This window comes from Alligator mississippiensis, chromosome 1 (genome assembly GCF_030867095.1).
Source record: "Alligator mississippiensis isolate rAllMis1 chromosome 1, rAllMis1, whole genome shotgun sequence".
Taxonomy (NCBI): domain Eukaryota; kingdom Metazoa; phylum Chordata; order Crocodylia; family Alligatoridae; genus Alligator; species Alligator mississippiensis.
In genome coordinates, this window is record NC_081824.1 from 365,718,637 (window position 1) to 365,734,598 (window position 15,962).

A 15,962-nucleotide genomic window follows, 5' to 3' on the forward strand; every position below is an offset into this window, starting at 1 on the left:
TAAAATCTCCTTGCAGTTGCCTCCCCAATTACCAATCCCAAAACAGGCTCCAGAGAGTTGCATTTACAGGGACTCCAAACAGATGCATTAATCACTGCAAGTGCAGGACCTAAATCTAAACCTTAGATTAGCAGATGCCTTCCAGGAACATCCTATAAAAGGTCACTACCAGCATCCAGGGCTCACCTTCAATGCAATCAGTCCAACAGCTATTTCCCCAGTTTGCTTCCATAGGTCCTGTTCTTTATTTTCATCATCCTGACACGCCATTCCCCATCCCAGCTATCTTGCCTTCCCTTCTCTTTGGCTGCGATCTCCTCACTTCAGAATTCACACCAGCAAGTTAAAATAAGTTTGCTAGCAGAACCACAGAGGATAACATGCACACATAAAGGATATCAACAATCAATTTAGTATCACCTCATTCTAATTTGTTCCCCTTGCTAATGCAGCAATAATTCCTCCATAACAAAGCATTGTGGATACCATTATTATTTAACCTATTTCTAAATTTAGATGGCAAGTTTATCGGAGACAACAACCATGTCTTATCTGTCTGCCAAGGTCCCAGCACAGTGGGGAGGTAGGTATGTACGAAAAATGCTATATTTTAAAGAGCTTTTCCAAACTCACCAGATGAGAAAAACTAGGACTTTGCTCCAACGGAAGACAATGCAACACAAAAAAAAATTACTTATGACTATGTAGCCCTTTAAGTCAGGGTTGTCCAACTTCAGAGTGGCTGGGGGCCACACACTACATACCAGAGGTCAGGGGCTGCTGCACATCACACAGGAGTCCTGATATATGCAGCCCCCTGCCTCTCAAGCAGTATCAACCCTCCCCAAACTCCAGCTGCTACACCACATGGAGAAGCCCCCACCACCACCACTGCATGAGCAGCACAAGACACCCACCTGCAGTGGCTGTCATGCAAACAGTGCAAGCCCCCCACCCAGCCCTTTTGCTGACACTAGTGCTGCCTTGACTTTTCAAGTTAATGAGACTTTCTGCTATGCCCCTGAGACTGGCCACTACTACAGCTGCAGGAGCAACCCGGGAAGAGGAAGCTTGGCAGAAGCCTGCAGGCCATGTATTAACCCTGCGTGGGCCAGATGTGGCTTATGGGCTGTCAGCTGGACAGCCTCGCTTAAGTGATTCTCCACTTAAGAGAACATAAAAGAACTTGTTTCTTTTAAACATGAGGCACAGGGAGCCATCTACAGTATTTCTATTCCTGCAAGAAAACAAAACGTTGCTGCAACCTCCAGTATACAGAGGCTGAATCAAACTTATCGCATCTTCTGCAAAAACAAGATACCATTTAGACAGCTCTCTCAATGGATTAATTGCTTTCAAAGTTGCACAAAATTTAAATGGGGAGCAGCAAATCTCAGTCAGTAATAAACAGGAATCTGAAATGGTGGATCGTGGTTTTTGTCTAACTCCCAAGACATTTCCAGGCGCAAGATCTTTGCTCTTGCTCAAAGTTTTTTAAACAAACTCTGGCTTGTTTGAAAGTTCTCAAAAGATCACATTGGTACAAAAAAGGCAAACAAACAAACAAAATGCACTCTCTGTAAAGAATGCTCTGCGAAACAAATCTTGAAACTTCAGTCTAATAAAACGTAACCTCTTACAAAATACAATTCCTGTCTTGCCTGCACATCTGACGCCATTTCCATTTCTGGCTTTCGTATGCTCAGGCCATTACAATAATAACTATGATCACCTCTATATTCTCCAAACAAGAAGTCATCCTAGATTTACTCCTTACTAATAGGAAGAAATTGAATGAGAATGTGGCAATAAAAAGCCCCATGGAGCAATTAACCAGCAACCACATTAACTCAAAAGAGCAAGTAAGAGCTCAAAGAGTACTAAACTTTCAAAAAAAAGCAAATTTGAGAATTAAAAAAAAATGAATACGATGTCAAGGGAAAGCGCACTGAAGACACAAATACAAAAAAGCTTGATAATCCAAAGAAATATACTTGTCTAACAATTATTCTGGGATGGTGAAAACCCACACACACAAAAATGAGCACATGAAGGTAGGCATATAACATAAATATCTGTAGGTCCCTTCTCCTTCCCCTTCCCCCCACAAGCAACCCCCAATAGGAAACAGAAGTAAAGCTTTCATAAAAGACCTGAGGAATTCCAGGGCAGATTAGTAAGGAGATGGGAGGAGACACACATGATAACAGAATCCACAAATATTTGAAGGATGTAAGTACCAACTAGGGTGTGGAATTTTAAGTTGTAGGACAATGTATTTAAAGAGTGTTAGAAAGAAATAGAATTCAGCCTAACTCAACAGTAGGGAAAAAAAATCCCATGAGATCCAATATTATAGAATATTTTTTTAATAGACTCACTGGCAATTATATTGCTTAGAATACTTTAAAGAAGCTTGAACAAGAGAGTAGGAACTGTAGGGAATTATTTCTGTTTTGGTAAGGGGAACAAATTTGAATAGGTGATACGAACTGAATTTACAAAAGATAAATTAAGATTCAATGACTCTGGCCTATGCCTGCAGGCATCCAAACTCCTCCATGCTAAGAAAAAAAGACTCTACAAATTTCTATATTTCATGACTACTAAATGAAGTCTCAAGAGTTTATCGGGGCAAAATATAGTTGTCCTGAAGATAAGGATAAAAGACTCACATTAACAGAACAGATAGTTTAGAGTTCAAAGTAACAAAAAGCACATCACCTTATAAATAGTTGTGAAAAGGCAATGCAGAAGGACTCTTTCTAATGCAAAGTGGCTGAAAGAATGAGGGGTACTGGCAACTCATTTATTTATTTATCTGAAGGCTTTGATGTTAAAAAGGATCCTTTATGTATTTATTTAAATCAAGGGACACTTCCAACAAGATTCAGGGTTTTAAACAGATGCATCAGTAATTAAAGGATACATAAGGATTGACTTTTTTTTTTATTAGATTGTGTTCAAAATGAAATACTTCAACAAATCCAAGAAGATTACTTTCCAATATTGGGCTTGCCATCTTCAATCCTTCTAAATTGCATGCAGAGAAGAGCATACTTTAAGCCCAGATGCAATTTGTAAGTCACCATAAAATAATTTTGCCAAGAGAAAAAGAAGGATCTCCCTCATGGATTTTCATCTCGCCACCACTGTTGGGTATGAAAAAAAGCTGGAGGGCCAAAGTATAGAAAGCATTCTCTGAAATTATCGCAAGCTTAAATTTTTGTTACAGGGGTGTAGGTTGTAGCCATGTTGGTCTAAGGACATAGGCAGACAAGGTTCTTGAATTAAAGCAGCTCCAAGAGCCGCTCTAATTAATGCATCTGCAGTGTCTCACATATTCAGTGTCTCATGGTCCGCAATGGCAGTGTGGGGCACTTTAACTAATGCTCATTCCACAAGCTTTAGTTAAAGTATCCCTGCTGCCATTCTGAAGCATGGGGATGCTGAATACAAGAGACACAGAGGCTGCTGGAGCGCTCTAATTAGCAAGCTCCAGCAGACAATTAATCAAATCTGCTCCGATGTACCGTAATTACAGCATGTTGGAGCAGCATCCCCACACATCGACAGACACCCTAAAATGCCAGTATACAAACCAATGAATATACTTCAAGTAAAAGAGATACTAATCACACAAGAAACCAATGTAAGAGTTGGAAGAAGATCAAGTAATTCTGATGACATACACAGGTACTGGTAGGAATAGCATGTGTCATATCAAGAGAAGTCCTTACCTATGTTAACGCTATGTTCAAAGTAAGAGTGAAGTTTTTATAGGTATTGTCTCATGTTATTTAAAAAAGGAAAAACTAATCACCTCACATTCAGGCATAGTTGGCTATTAAACATATTTTTCAGAAATCATAAATAATAAGTAATGGTTGTCACCCAGAAATACAAACAAATGCATATGGCATGCTGGTAAGTTTTGATTTTTGAGAGAAGCAGAATCATGGAACCTTAATATACACCACTCTCCCTTCTCCCCACTCAAACTCAACTTTGTGTAGGAGTCAGACAAAATAGAAATATACATTTCAGCAAATTGTAGGAGGGAGGGAAGAAGGATGAAGACATGCATACAAAAAAGGATTACAGTTCCATTACATGCTGGCTAATTATATTATAAGTAATCCCCAACACACTTTTCAAAACTCAAAAGGGCAAGATTTCATTTTTGGTTTTCAGTTGCGACTGTCAGTTTTTATTCCTGAAAGAAGGCTGTGTGAAACAACCCCACAGGACACAGGGCTTCACAGGTTGATTTAGGGATTATAGCCACTCACAGTGCAACATTGTATTAGGCATCATTAATCCAGCCCTCAAGGATGAGTTGTGTAAGGTACTCAGTACACCTAAAAACAGAAGAACAGCTTAAAGTAAGTCCAGGTTAAAAAAAAAAATACAGCTAACAAAGTCATTACAGGCTGTTTTGCCTATTATAAAGCACATAGAATGTGTCATTAAATAACAGATCTATTGCATTAGCATTCAAAGGATTGATTTAATATTCTCTTTATTATACAACAAATTTAAAAATAGAAATCATTTCTTTCAGTGCACTAAAACACTGATGCAGAATAATATCTTAGCTATACTGGAAACAACAGTCGGAGGAGTGAACTGTTCGGCATGTGACTGGTTATTAAAGAAGGAAAAACTGAGTGCTCCACACAGTACTAAGGCAATGTTTCTATCATTTAACAAACTATGTGCACATAAAATATAATCCTCAAAACAATGAACCCAAACTATTGATATTCCTTTCTCCAGTCTCCAAGAGCATGAAGAATTTGATTAAACTTCCACAACAGAGGAAGACTAAACAAATACTGTAAATTAAACAAAACTATGCTGATCTGCTGATGATCTAGTTGCAATTACTTCCAACTGATTTGAGTCTTTATTGTCTCCTCAAGCTTTAAACCTCCTAGAAAAGGGTCATGCCTTCCTGGAGGAATACCAAAGAAATAGTTGTGAAACTTGCCTTCAATTGATAGAGAAGTGATCAAACTAACTTTTCTTCCAAGCTATATTTATAAAGAATCTTTGTGAGGGAGTCTACTACAGAAACATGACTATTCTGAGATTTGTCATTCACAAACATGTTAATGCTCAGATGTAATCTGATCATTAGTCAAAATGCATACTAATTGTAAGTGATTACAGCATATTTTCTTTCACACAAATTAGCCTTTTGGGGGAAATTTCAGGAAAAATTTTCCCCAATTAGCATCATGTAAAACTCCTGAGCATTTCATGGCTTTTAACTATTTTGAAGGTGAGCCAGATAATCATTGCACTACATGAGACAGCACAAGGAAGCAGTTTTGCTGCAATGTACCAACGTCCCTTTATTATCATTCACATATTCTAAGGGAAAACAGAAGCAGATTCTTAACCCACTGTGAAGATTTTGTTTTGTAAGACAATCCTGGGGTTACTTGTAGATTTTCAAGTATCCTCCTAAGATTTAATAAATTATATCAGCTCTGATTAAAGTTTAAGATACTAATTTCATTAAAATAATCCTGATTTTACTTGTAAGGGCTCTTTCTCTGACTTGTTTTCCCCCCATCTCTGCAAACCAGTATAGCTGGTGGCAAATCACATTTCATTTACTAAGTGGAAACAGTATTCAGGTAACTTGTTTTTAAAGTTTACTGCAACCTTTATTTGTATTACGTGAGCTTGCCATATAGGTCTTGGGTGGATAGGTCTAATTTTTAAAACCATTTTAACTTTTCATGAAGAACTGGATGTATAGCCAGCTTTTCCCTTTCATGGCTCGTGTTCACATCTGCAATTGCACACACTAAGGTATTTTTAAATCTAATGTAACTTTTGACATAGAGAAGGGTAAAGAAATAGAACATATGAATTCTTCCTCAGGGATTCTTCTCTGCTACATGAATATCTTGTGATGACAGTGAGTATCCTTAAAATTTTGTTGAGTCAGGAATTGTCCTGTTTAGAATATTTTTAGTTTCAGAATTTGACATTAATTCTTACAGATATCCTTCCTTACCTAGAGATCAAGACATATGTCTATCATCTCCATGTTATTTTTACATGACAGTGGAAAGAAAATATATTCCTACTATTTTTCTCCAATAGAATGTTTACTCAATAATTTTTACTTGTGCACTTGAACTACTCTACTTTTGTATATTCTGTTTTTTCCCCTCCCTCCATCAAGTCACTATTCTGTTCTCATTACATTATACTTTCAATGGGTTATTTAAGGACAGATATATTTTCATACCCACTCCAGCTCACTCCTACTTTGGAGGGAAGGGCAACTGTAGGGTTGCTGCTAATGGGAATCTTTCCGCTGTGGTCAGCAGGAGACTGTAAACCAGGCCCTTTTGAGTCTAAAGTTAAAAGCACTGCTTTGTACAGTTTCAGTTCTATTAAGAGCATAGTTGAATTCTCTTTCTGGACCCAGAAAGAAGGGAACAAGACTAATTCCAGCTCCCAGTATAAAGGAAAATAATTTAAACTTCTCTACTTGAGACACTATGGTGATGTAACTTGTCACTACAGCGACATAACGTTGGCAGGCAAGAACCAATGACACCACCACTACTGCGCAATAGGGTTGGAAATTAACTGTGCAGCACCTGGACTCCATAGTACTGGCAGTTACTGTGCAGTCAGGCACACGTGTAGATGCACCCTCACCCTTGCAGCAGGATTCTGGCAAATTTGCAACCTACTGCTTGAAATGCAGCCTATACCCGAGTAAACAAAGAGTAAAGGAGCAAACCCACTCTACTCCTATTAAATACATGCTCTGCATTTACAGATTGAAGCAGCTTTATTTTGCTGGTTTTTCCCAGTAGAGAACAACCTTGGCTAGTTGCTGTTCCTCCAGAGCCTTTTTAATTCCCAGTGTGGAAGTAAGGGTCGATCTACACCATAGGTTTTAGTGAACGCAAGCTTACTTTATCAGATACTCTGAAAGAACATGTGCTGAGCAGTACATCAAATAGAGAGAGTGATCTAAATACTTAAGATAGGGTTGGGACTAAAAGTGAGTTAAAAGTCAGGAAAGGGATTCCTAGTGCCTCACTGCTGATAGAAACTTCTCAGGCATTTTAACTAGTACTTTGGCACATGTTCATTCTATTAAAGGAGGAAATGCTCCTTTTCACCATTTCCTTAGTTTGGGTTCAATAAATGGTCTATACCCCATTTAAAGAAATTAGTCCAGGTGAAGTTACTCAAAGTGGCTGCACTGGAGCAAAGCTTAATGTAGACAATCTGCTCTGGTTCTGGTGTAATTTGACACACTGCTAAATAAAGATGAATTGATGCTGAGGGCCTAGATGGGTTCTCCCCAGGCAACTACATTAGATGCAGATTTATTTACTGTCAGCAAGGCCTTTGGTGCAGCTTTGGTAATTCTGGGTCCAGTTTCCCATCACAGAGGAAAATTAAGTCATTTACAGTAAAACTCTGGGATCCCAAAGCCCTCTCCAGTATACTATCATTATCTCAAGTTTTTTCCATGCAAAGTCAGCTTCCAATTTATTTGTTTTAGTCAAACTGATCCCTTCTGTGTTTGTTCAATTTGTGGCTGGTTTCCAAATGTAAATTTATTATTACATGCAGGACTGTGAACCAAGCTTCCTTGAAGTGGCTTTCACAATTTTTTTGTTTTTAACTTTCAAATGACAGAGTCACTTGACTATTCTCTCTCTCAACACATTAGCACCCCATCTGTTTTGTCCCTTTCCCCCTAAATTACTGTTGAGACATTTTTAGGATATGTTCTTTGCTGGGTTCAGGGAAAAGGACATGAAGAGTTCCTCTTCTCATTTTTCAGATGACTATCTGCCATTCAAGACCCCTGCACCTACCCTTTTAATGTTTAAAAACATGCTCTTTTAATGTTTTTTCCATTATATTAGTTTTCACAGGATTCAAGGTTGTGCTAAAAGTTTCACAAATGACAGAGAAAAAAAAAGTCCTGACCCAAAGCACTTACAATCCTCACTTATACCAGTGAAGCTTACTAACCCAAAGACTAGATGGTACAAATAAAGGGTTATTATCAACACAGACACAGTTATCTTGGTGGTTCAGTTTAGAATTGAAGTGTTATAGATTCACTTATAGGAACTGCAAAAGATTAATTTTCAGGAGGGATTTAAATGAAAATAAACTAAGGGCTTGTTGACTATTAGGCTCCAAACAGAAAGGGTTGAAAGCTTTAACTTTATGTGATGCCAATATTCCCATAGGCTTCCATGAGACTACTCAGTTTATAAAAAGTATGCACATGCATAAGTTTTTGATAGGTAAGAAGCCCCGCTTTCTCTCACTTCACATACTGTTATTTTAAAAATTACAATGAAGGCTTGAAACAATCCCTCAGTGACACACAGGAAACTCTCCTGTTAGGAAAAAATGGCTCTAACTTGCACAGAATGTAAGATTCCATTTTAAATTTGTACAGGTGCTTTAGTTAAATAAACTAGTTTTGTCTTTGGCTTCATATTTGAGAACAATATCCTCAGCTGAGCATGAACTGAACCAGCGCTGTTCTTCTTGAACCTAAAGACCGATGCTGCGGTTATGTAGGAGTGACTATGGAGTCAATTCAGTTTTCATTGCTGCTATTCAGAACCCAGGGGATAGCAAGGAAACTAACAAAAACAAACCAATTTCACTGTGAAGCTTTGAGTAACAAAAGGGACTAGAGCTATTTATTCATGGAGGACCCACACACAGACAAAGAGAATGGATCACAGGAAAAACTACATTCTTGTCCCTTCTAATATGCCCGCAGAAAAGGGAGTGGGGTAGTATTTCAGGTTTTCAGACATGGCAGACCAGAAGCTACAAAACATGGAATCTGGCAAAAAGTGTAACACCTTCTTTGCCCTGAGGAGCTACCTTTTTATCTATTGCTTGTGGAGATTGCCTCTCTCCTCATTTTTTCCATTTAATTTTTCCAGCTAATAAGTTGGAATAATAAGTTATCCTCCAGATAATTAGAAATTGATTGGCTAAGTCAGAAAATAGAGGAGAGGTGTTTAAAAAGAGAGAATGGAGTTGGTGAAAAGCAGAGAGAGAACAGAAGTGAGAAGGTGAGCAACACAATATAGGGGGAAAAGTGGGGGAAAGGTGGAGAAAGAGAGAAATACCCCCAGCAAATTATAAACTCTTAATGCAGCACAACGCACCAGGCAGCTCCAATTCTCAGTGGGGTTTCTGGACACTGTTGTAGTATAAGGAAGTAAATAATGCAGGAAAAGAAAGTGTCATCTAATATAAGAAAGGAAGGAGTAGAGCCGTGTTATGGAGACAAGAGGTAACTAGATGGCAGCACAGTAATCTTACGTTTTTAAGCGTTTACATAAACAATGTTACAGCAATATTACAGCTTGGCATTTATCAGATTTAAGCTATTGAATATTTCAGTTTTGCCACTGAAACTCAGGGTTTCCACTTCCAACACCGGCCCCAGAAACAGGTACCCTTAACCACCAGTCTGTGTTATACGAACTTTGCTCTCACCCTCCCTGGTCCAAAATGAATCATTCTCTATGGAAAGTGGAACACCTCCAACAGGAGGGGAGCTAGTTTAGCAAGAGAAATACTCCTTCCATCAGCAGAATTACATTTATACCAAGGGATCTGGCTGCTTTAGCAATGCCACTGTGCTTACAGTGTACAGTCTGCTACACTGGAGCACAGGTGGTATTAAACTTTCTTTAAAGAACAAAGGATAAAGGAGAACACTTACTTTGTTTTATGAAAAAAATTCTGTTCAATAATTGCACCATGATTCATACAGTTTATGACCCTAATCCATTTCAGAATAGAATAAAGTACATTAAAACAAATTAATGAACAGCGTATTTGCCATTTAAATTAATTTTACACTGAAACCCTGAAATACCAACTCAGACTTATCCCTGATTTGTTCCCTATGCAACACTGTATGCAGATTTAAGTTACTTAGAAATAGCTTATCTTTAACTTGATAATGTAGATATATATTCTCTAGTTGTATAGATCAATAGACTACCAAATTAAAAGATTGTATTGTGGCTGCAACCATAATAAAACATTATACTGTTTCTAGCAGTGATACTTTGTTACAGAGACCACAAATTTAACTAGTCAGTACAACAGGTCTGTTAATGAGGCAAACTTCCTCTGTGGAAATACCCTGTGCCTGAAGAAGTGTCTTTGGGAGTTATCTATTTCCAAAAGAGCTAAGCAGGTGATGTGTAAACTTCTTTTTCTGCATTATCAGCCAATGAGAAAATAAGTCTGAAAAGGCAATTTAAAAATCATGATAAGAGATTAGACACATCTGTCAAATTGAAAGTAATTGAGTTTAATAATGCACATGGTCTTTTAATGTACTTTCACTATGCTAATTTCAGTGACCCCACAAGCTCCACTCATTTACTTTGGCCTCAAAGTCAACAACATTTGGAGGAAAAACATCATTGGTAGAAATAGTAACCTTTTATATATTTTTTCTACCAATGATCATTTCACTTGCAAGTATTCCTCAAAATATAATAAAGTAAAAAATGCCTACTTTTCTGAGGTCTGTAATACAACATTCTGAAATTTGGAAACTTCCAGGTTTGTCTTTGGTTCCTTCAATTCTGTCATGTTTAGACCCTCATTAATCTCATTCTACTGTACAGGATTCATTAACACTGATTTTCACACATTTTGAGCCCCCAAAAGTCCAAATGATGTCAAGAAATGCAATTTTTCAGATGTGCTGTACATCCTCTGCAAGAGCCATCAAATTTAGCTCAGATCTCATTTTATTTAGGTATTTGCCGTCCCAATGTCCTTTCTGAAATTTAAATTTAAAATTTTGGTATCAGACAATGTAACTATACTTTCTAAACACTCATAAATTCCTCAAACAAACCTATTGCATTTTAATTTCCATAGCCTTTAATCAGCTTGATTTTATTACAGACAAGGTCAAAAATCCGATATCCTGTGACTAAACCTACACAATAGAGCACCCATGTTTGATGAAGGGTGACCTAATTGTCCAATTCATCTATATTTCCACAGGCCAAGTTACTGACATTTTGCACAAATTTAAAGCTGACTGAGCCTGATGACCTTTGTAAGTGCCAATAATTAGTCCCTCTATGCCTACTTTACTACTAGAGAAGCAAAGCTCGCCTTTAGTCCCATCTTAATTCAACAGTCTCTTTACAAACCTTAAATGTCAGAAACTGCTAAACACATACAAACTCAGAAAAATACAATCCTTGACTTTTCAGTGAACTGAATCTACCATATTCCACAGACAATTTATGCTCTTGAAATCTGTGTTTGAGAAAGCCAAGGACGGCCTTTTAAAAGTACATTATTGCCAACTTAAACAAGAAGCAGCATAATAAGCAAGGTGCCTCTACAATCTGGTGGACACAACTTCAGTAAGCAGCATTTTCACCTTGCTTTTCTTCAAAAAGAAAGAAACTCGAGAGAGAGACTGATGTAGACCAAGGAAGAGAAGAGACAGACACATACATACATGCCTTAACTTAAAAAAACCTCTGAATTTATATATCAATATAGCCAGGAAGGTAGGGGATGGCAATCAATTCTTGAATAGAAGGTTACTTAGAACAAAAACATTAATTAAATCAAGTTTTAATCAGCAAATAAATGTAGTAAATGTTTTCTACGTAGACATAAAATGTCCTAATATTGTATTTTCAAATCCAAGATTCAAAAGATTTATTCATAAGATAAACCCAGAAATTTCAAATAGAAATCCTGAGTGTTAAATCCATTCTGCCCTGCTGTGTGGCCTTTCTGCAACCTTTGCAACAGTAAAACTACTCTATTATTTTTCCTTTAGTCAAAAATGAGTATACTGGCATTCTCGAAAGAATGCCTTGAGTCTAACAAGTTTGAGAACCACTGCTCTAGCAATTCACTCTTAGAAACCTGGGATCCCATCTAAGAAGTGCCTTAAGTTTTAAGGTCTGAGTTAGCTCTTATTTTGTGTTGCACAATAAAACCACTGTTTTAATATCCCATAATCAGGAGACAGACAGTAATTGAATGGTAAGGAAATGTAAAATCAGAGGAACAGTGTAGTAAAGCTTGCATGATTTATTAACAGCCAGCATTAATATCAGTCTTGAGACTGTCTCCCTTCCCTCCCTAAACAAAGTGAATGGTTTTAGGAACAAGATATAAGTTAAAACAGGCTTGCTAAGTAGCCTAATTTCCTAAATGGAAGTTTGTTATTTTATTTGTTTGAAGTAAAGTGAATCTGACCTAACAACAAGAGGGTGGAAATTACTTGTTAGCTCTATACCTGTATTTATACAATTAAGCTTTTGCTTAAATTCCCACACTATATTTTATTAATTTCTATTAAACCTATGAATCCATGAAAAGTACTTTGTTTCCTGTTGTCTCCAGTTGGTGTACTCTTCTTTGGTCATTTCTCGGTAACAAAATTACAAAGAAATTGGTAAGTGGCAGCCTGTTTTTAAACCTTAATTTTTCATTGCACAACCATTAAAGGGAATATTTCAAATTGAAATGTTGCAAATTTAAAAACTAGCTAAAATAATTGTCGGATACTATATCAGCTTTCCAGTCCCCTTCCAATAGTTGTTGTTTTAAAGTTGCACGTTCTTACTTAAGTGCTCTCTCCATTTTCATTTGTTTGCTTGCAGAGCTGGCACAGCCAGACAAAAATTGGGGAAAATAAACTGACCACGTAAAAGATATTTTAAAACATACAAAATAATATATGGTCTTCTCATTTTTCCTATTATGGTAATATTTGTCATTAGTTATCATCGTCATCATCCATATCTCTTTTGTCATAAAAAATAAGACTAAAAGCAGGAGAATAAGATGTATTTGGAGAGAGAAAGTGTTCAAACTTTCAAAGGAAGTCTGTCAGCATGTTAATGTCTTAAATTGCATCGATGTAACTTGGTCTTAACAGTTCCCCTCAGCCTTCTGCTATTTTTCAAAGGTATATTAAAAAAAAAAAAAAAGTGGATGATGGGATATGGAAGCAAACTTATCAGATCCTAAAGTAAAGATGTAAATTGAAGTTTTTATTTACAAATACAAAGCCAAAAATATTAAGCAGCACAGTAATTTAATATAGATAAACTATATCTTGCCTAAACAAGAAGAGAACACTCAGTGACAAGCCAGGCCAGAACAGAGGGACAAAGAAAGTTGCTGCCTAACCACAGCCTCCCAATGCACCCACATCTGGAAAATGAGGGTTCAGCGCACACTCTGCAATACTCTGTCTTGGTGACAGCAAATGTAGTCTTCTTCGTTTTAAGTTAATCAGGTGAGGACTTCACCTTTGGTATGAAACCAAGGTGTGCCCCACAGTTCAAGAGCTCTCATCCATGCTTTCTAACTGGCTGAACAGACCCAGACAAGTTTCATCTGTCTACTGGTATTCTGACATGAGCATCTGACTTGAAACGTATTGGTGTCTGGACGCGATCTACTTGGGGCTGGTTCTGCTTTGAGCAGGGAGTTGGACTAATGACCTCCTTGAGGTCCCTACTAACCCTCATTCTCTAGGACTCTGATCTGTTAGAGCAGGCAAGATGTATTCAACAAAATACAACGCTCAGAGGCTTGCTTTTCTGGGTGGTTGCAGAATTTCCTTTGCATTGGATCCACTCCAACACCCCCTGCCCCCTGCAAAGACACACTGGAAACAACACGAGAAGAAAAAAGCCGTGTACCTGAAGGAAGAAAAATAACAATAAACCTGCCAAACAGCAGTACCATTCCCTCAGTGGTTCTCTCCCTGTGCAGGGAGGACCAGTGGATGGGGAGGCAAGTGTGTAAAGGAGTCCAGGGCTGGGGAAAACCACGCCAGTCCTTCGCCCTGCTGCAGCAGTGACACAGGACAGCAGAGACCTGCCAAACTCCTCTGAGTTGGCGGCTGCTGTGGCCTTGCCTCCAGAGGCAGGCGGGGGAAGACCCCCTGCCCGGAGACCCTCCCATCTTTTATCACTGTTTTTTTTTAAACTCCTGGATCCAAACCCTGCTCCGCTTCCTGCAGCCCTTCCCCCCCCGGGGCAGGCGACTGCCCTCCGAGCACAGCCGGGCCCACAGTGTGGGGGCGGGCACGGCCAAACTTTTCTGCCCGCCTCCCAGAGCAAACCTGTGCCAGGAGGGAGAGGCGATTAGCCCGTGCTCGGGCTCACGGCGGGGGGGCGCGCACACCACAGACCGCGCTGACACACCTACGTAGCCATCTACCCCCCGCCTCCACCCCGTCACCCCTACTGACCCCGCCATCCACCCCTAATGCCCCCATATGCCCTCATTCACCCACAATGACCCCCTTCCTCCCACCCCTACCGCCCCCCACCTACCACTCCCCCCCGCCCGACGGCCCCGAGGCAGAGGCGGGGCCGGCGGCTGCCCCGGGTGCTCCCCGCGCCCCATTGTTCCCCGGGCGGCTCCTACCGTGCGCGGGGCCGGGGCTGGCGGAGCTCCAGGCCATCAAAGGCTCGGCGGGGCGGCGGCGGGGAGCGGGCAGGGAGCGGCCGGCGGCGCTGCCATGCCCGCCTCGCTGCTGCCTCGGCACGGAGAGAAGGAGGGAGGGAGGAGGAAGCCGAGCCCCGCACCGCTACCGCCGCCGCTGCTACTGCTGCTGCTGCAGCCCGGGGGAGCGGGAGCGGGACCGAGCCGCGCCGCCCCTGAGCAGGGGGAGCCGCCGGCGGGAGCGGGAGGAGCGAGAAGCGGCGGAGGCCCACAGCCCCCTCCAGCGGCCGCCGCCGCGTCCTGCCGCCCCGCCCGCCTCTCCTCTCCCCTCCCCCCCACGGCCGCGGGGCGGGCACCTTCCGTCGCTGCTGCCGCCGCTCCGGGGCCGGGCATAGGGGACTTGCTTTGGGGGTGGCAGCAAGGAAGGGGTTAAATGGGGCTGGGGGGAGGGGAAGAGGCGGCAAGGAAGGGGTTACAGGGGGCTGCGGAGGCGGACTTGACTTGGGGCGGCAGGGAATGGGGTTAAATTGGGGAGGGGATGGGAGGCGTACTTGTCTTGGGAGGCAGCAGGGAAGGGGTTAAGTGGGGCGCGCTTGGGGAAGGCAGCAGGGAAGGGGTTAAACCAGGATTCATTGGAGCTGTGGTAACAAAGAGCAGGGCTGAGGCTGAGGGGACCCTGCGGGACCTGGGAGTCCGATTCAGGGCTGTTCCCACTGCCAGGTCGGGGAGCGCCCCCCACGGTGCCTGCTTAGCTTGGCAGCAGCTCTGGCTGCGGGAACCCCACTCCCCACCCCTCTGCTTCCCTGGCTGATATTGCAGGTAGAGCAGCTCCTGTTCAGTCCAGGCTGCCTAGTTAGTCCCTGCTGGAAGGAGGGCCCCGTGTGCCCTGGGTCTCTGCCAAATCCCAGAGCCTGTGGCAACAGGAGGCAGCTCTCCTCAGCAGGAACTGGAGTCCTCCAGATCTGTTGCCTCAGCTGATCTCCACCAGTCCAGGACCCCAGGAAAAGCCCCAGTTTTTAACACCAGGAGGATGCCTGCTTCAAAACATGAACAGATAAACACCCAATTTATCAGAGGGCGTGTGTCCCCACTCCATCATTTCCTAAGTGCCTGTCCGGATTTGTCACAGGCTCTACGGAAACAGGAGAGGATAGATGGAGAGGTAATAGGTGCACATTTTCCAGTTAGTCAGAGTATAACCTACTTCTTTCTCCCTCATTAAACAACCTCCACGGAGCCATAAAATTAAACTAGTAGCAGCAATTGAAGCTTCCAAAGGGACTGGAGCGAGCTCTTGTGGAGAGGCCTCTGCTCTAGCTTCTGAGCTGAGAAGAGAAAGTCAGGTCCAGGTGTGCCTGTCAACATCACAGGTGTTAGATGTGGAGTAAACTTTGGCAGAAGAAGCTCTTAGGGGCACCTGGTACTTGCCAACCTCCCAGGAAATTGCAAATCTTCAG

General features: G+C 41.1%; 1 protein-coding gene across 2 annotated transcripts in view; it reads right to left on the reverse strand.

The window, feature by feature from the left end:
* The window catches only part of FARP1 (FERM, ARH/RhoGEF and pleckstrin domain protein 1), a 336,645-nt gene that overhangs the window by 311,316 nt on the left and 9,367 nt on the right, over window positions 1–15,962 (reverse strand). The window contains exon 1 of one of the 2 annotated variants that reach the window (XM_014600372.3): window positions 14,488–14,716. The exons of the other annotated variant lie outside the window; for it this stretch is intronic. Within the exon in view, the coding sequence (XP_014455858.2) occupies window positions 14,488–14,524 (37 nt within the window). The 5' untranslated portion in view covers window positions 14,525–14,716. Of the gene's footprint in view, window positions 1–14,487; window positions 14,717–15,962 lie in introns of those variants that run through there. 2 annotated transcript variants of the gene reach the window in all.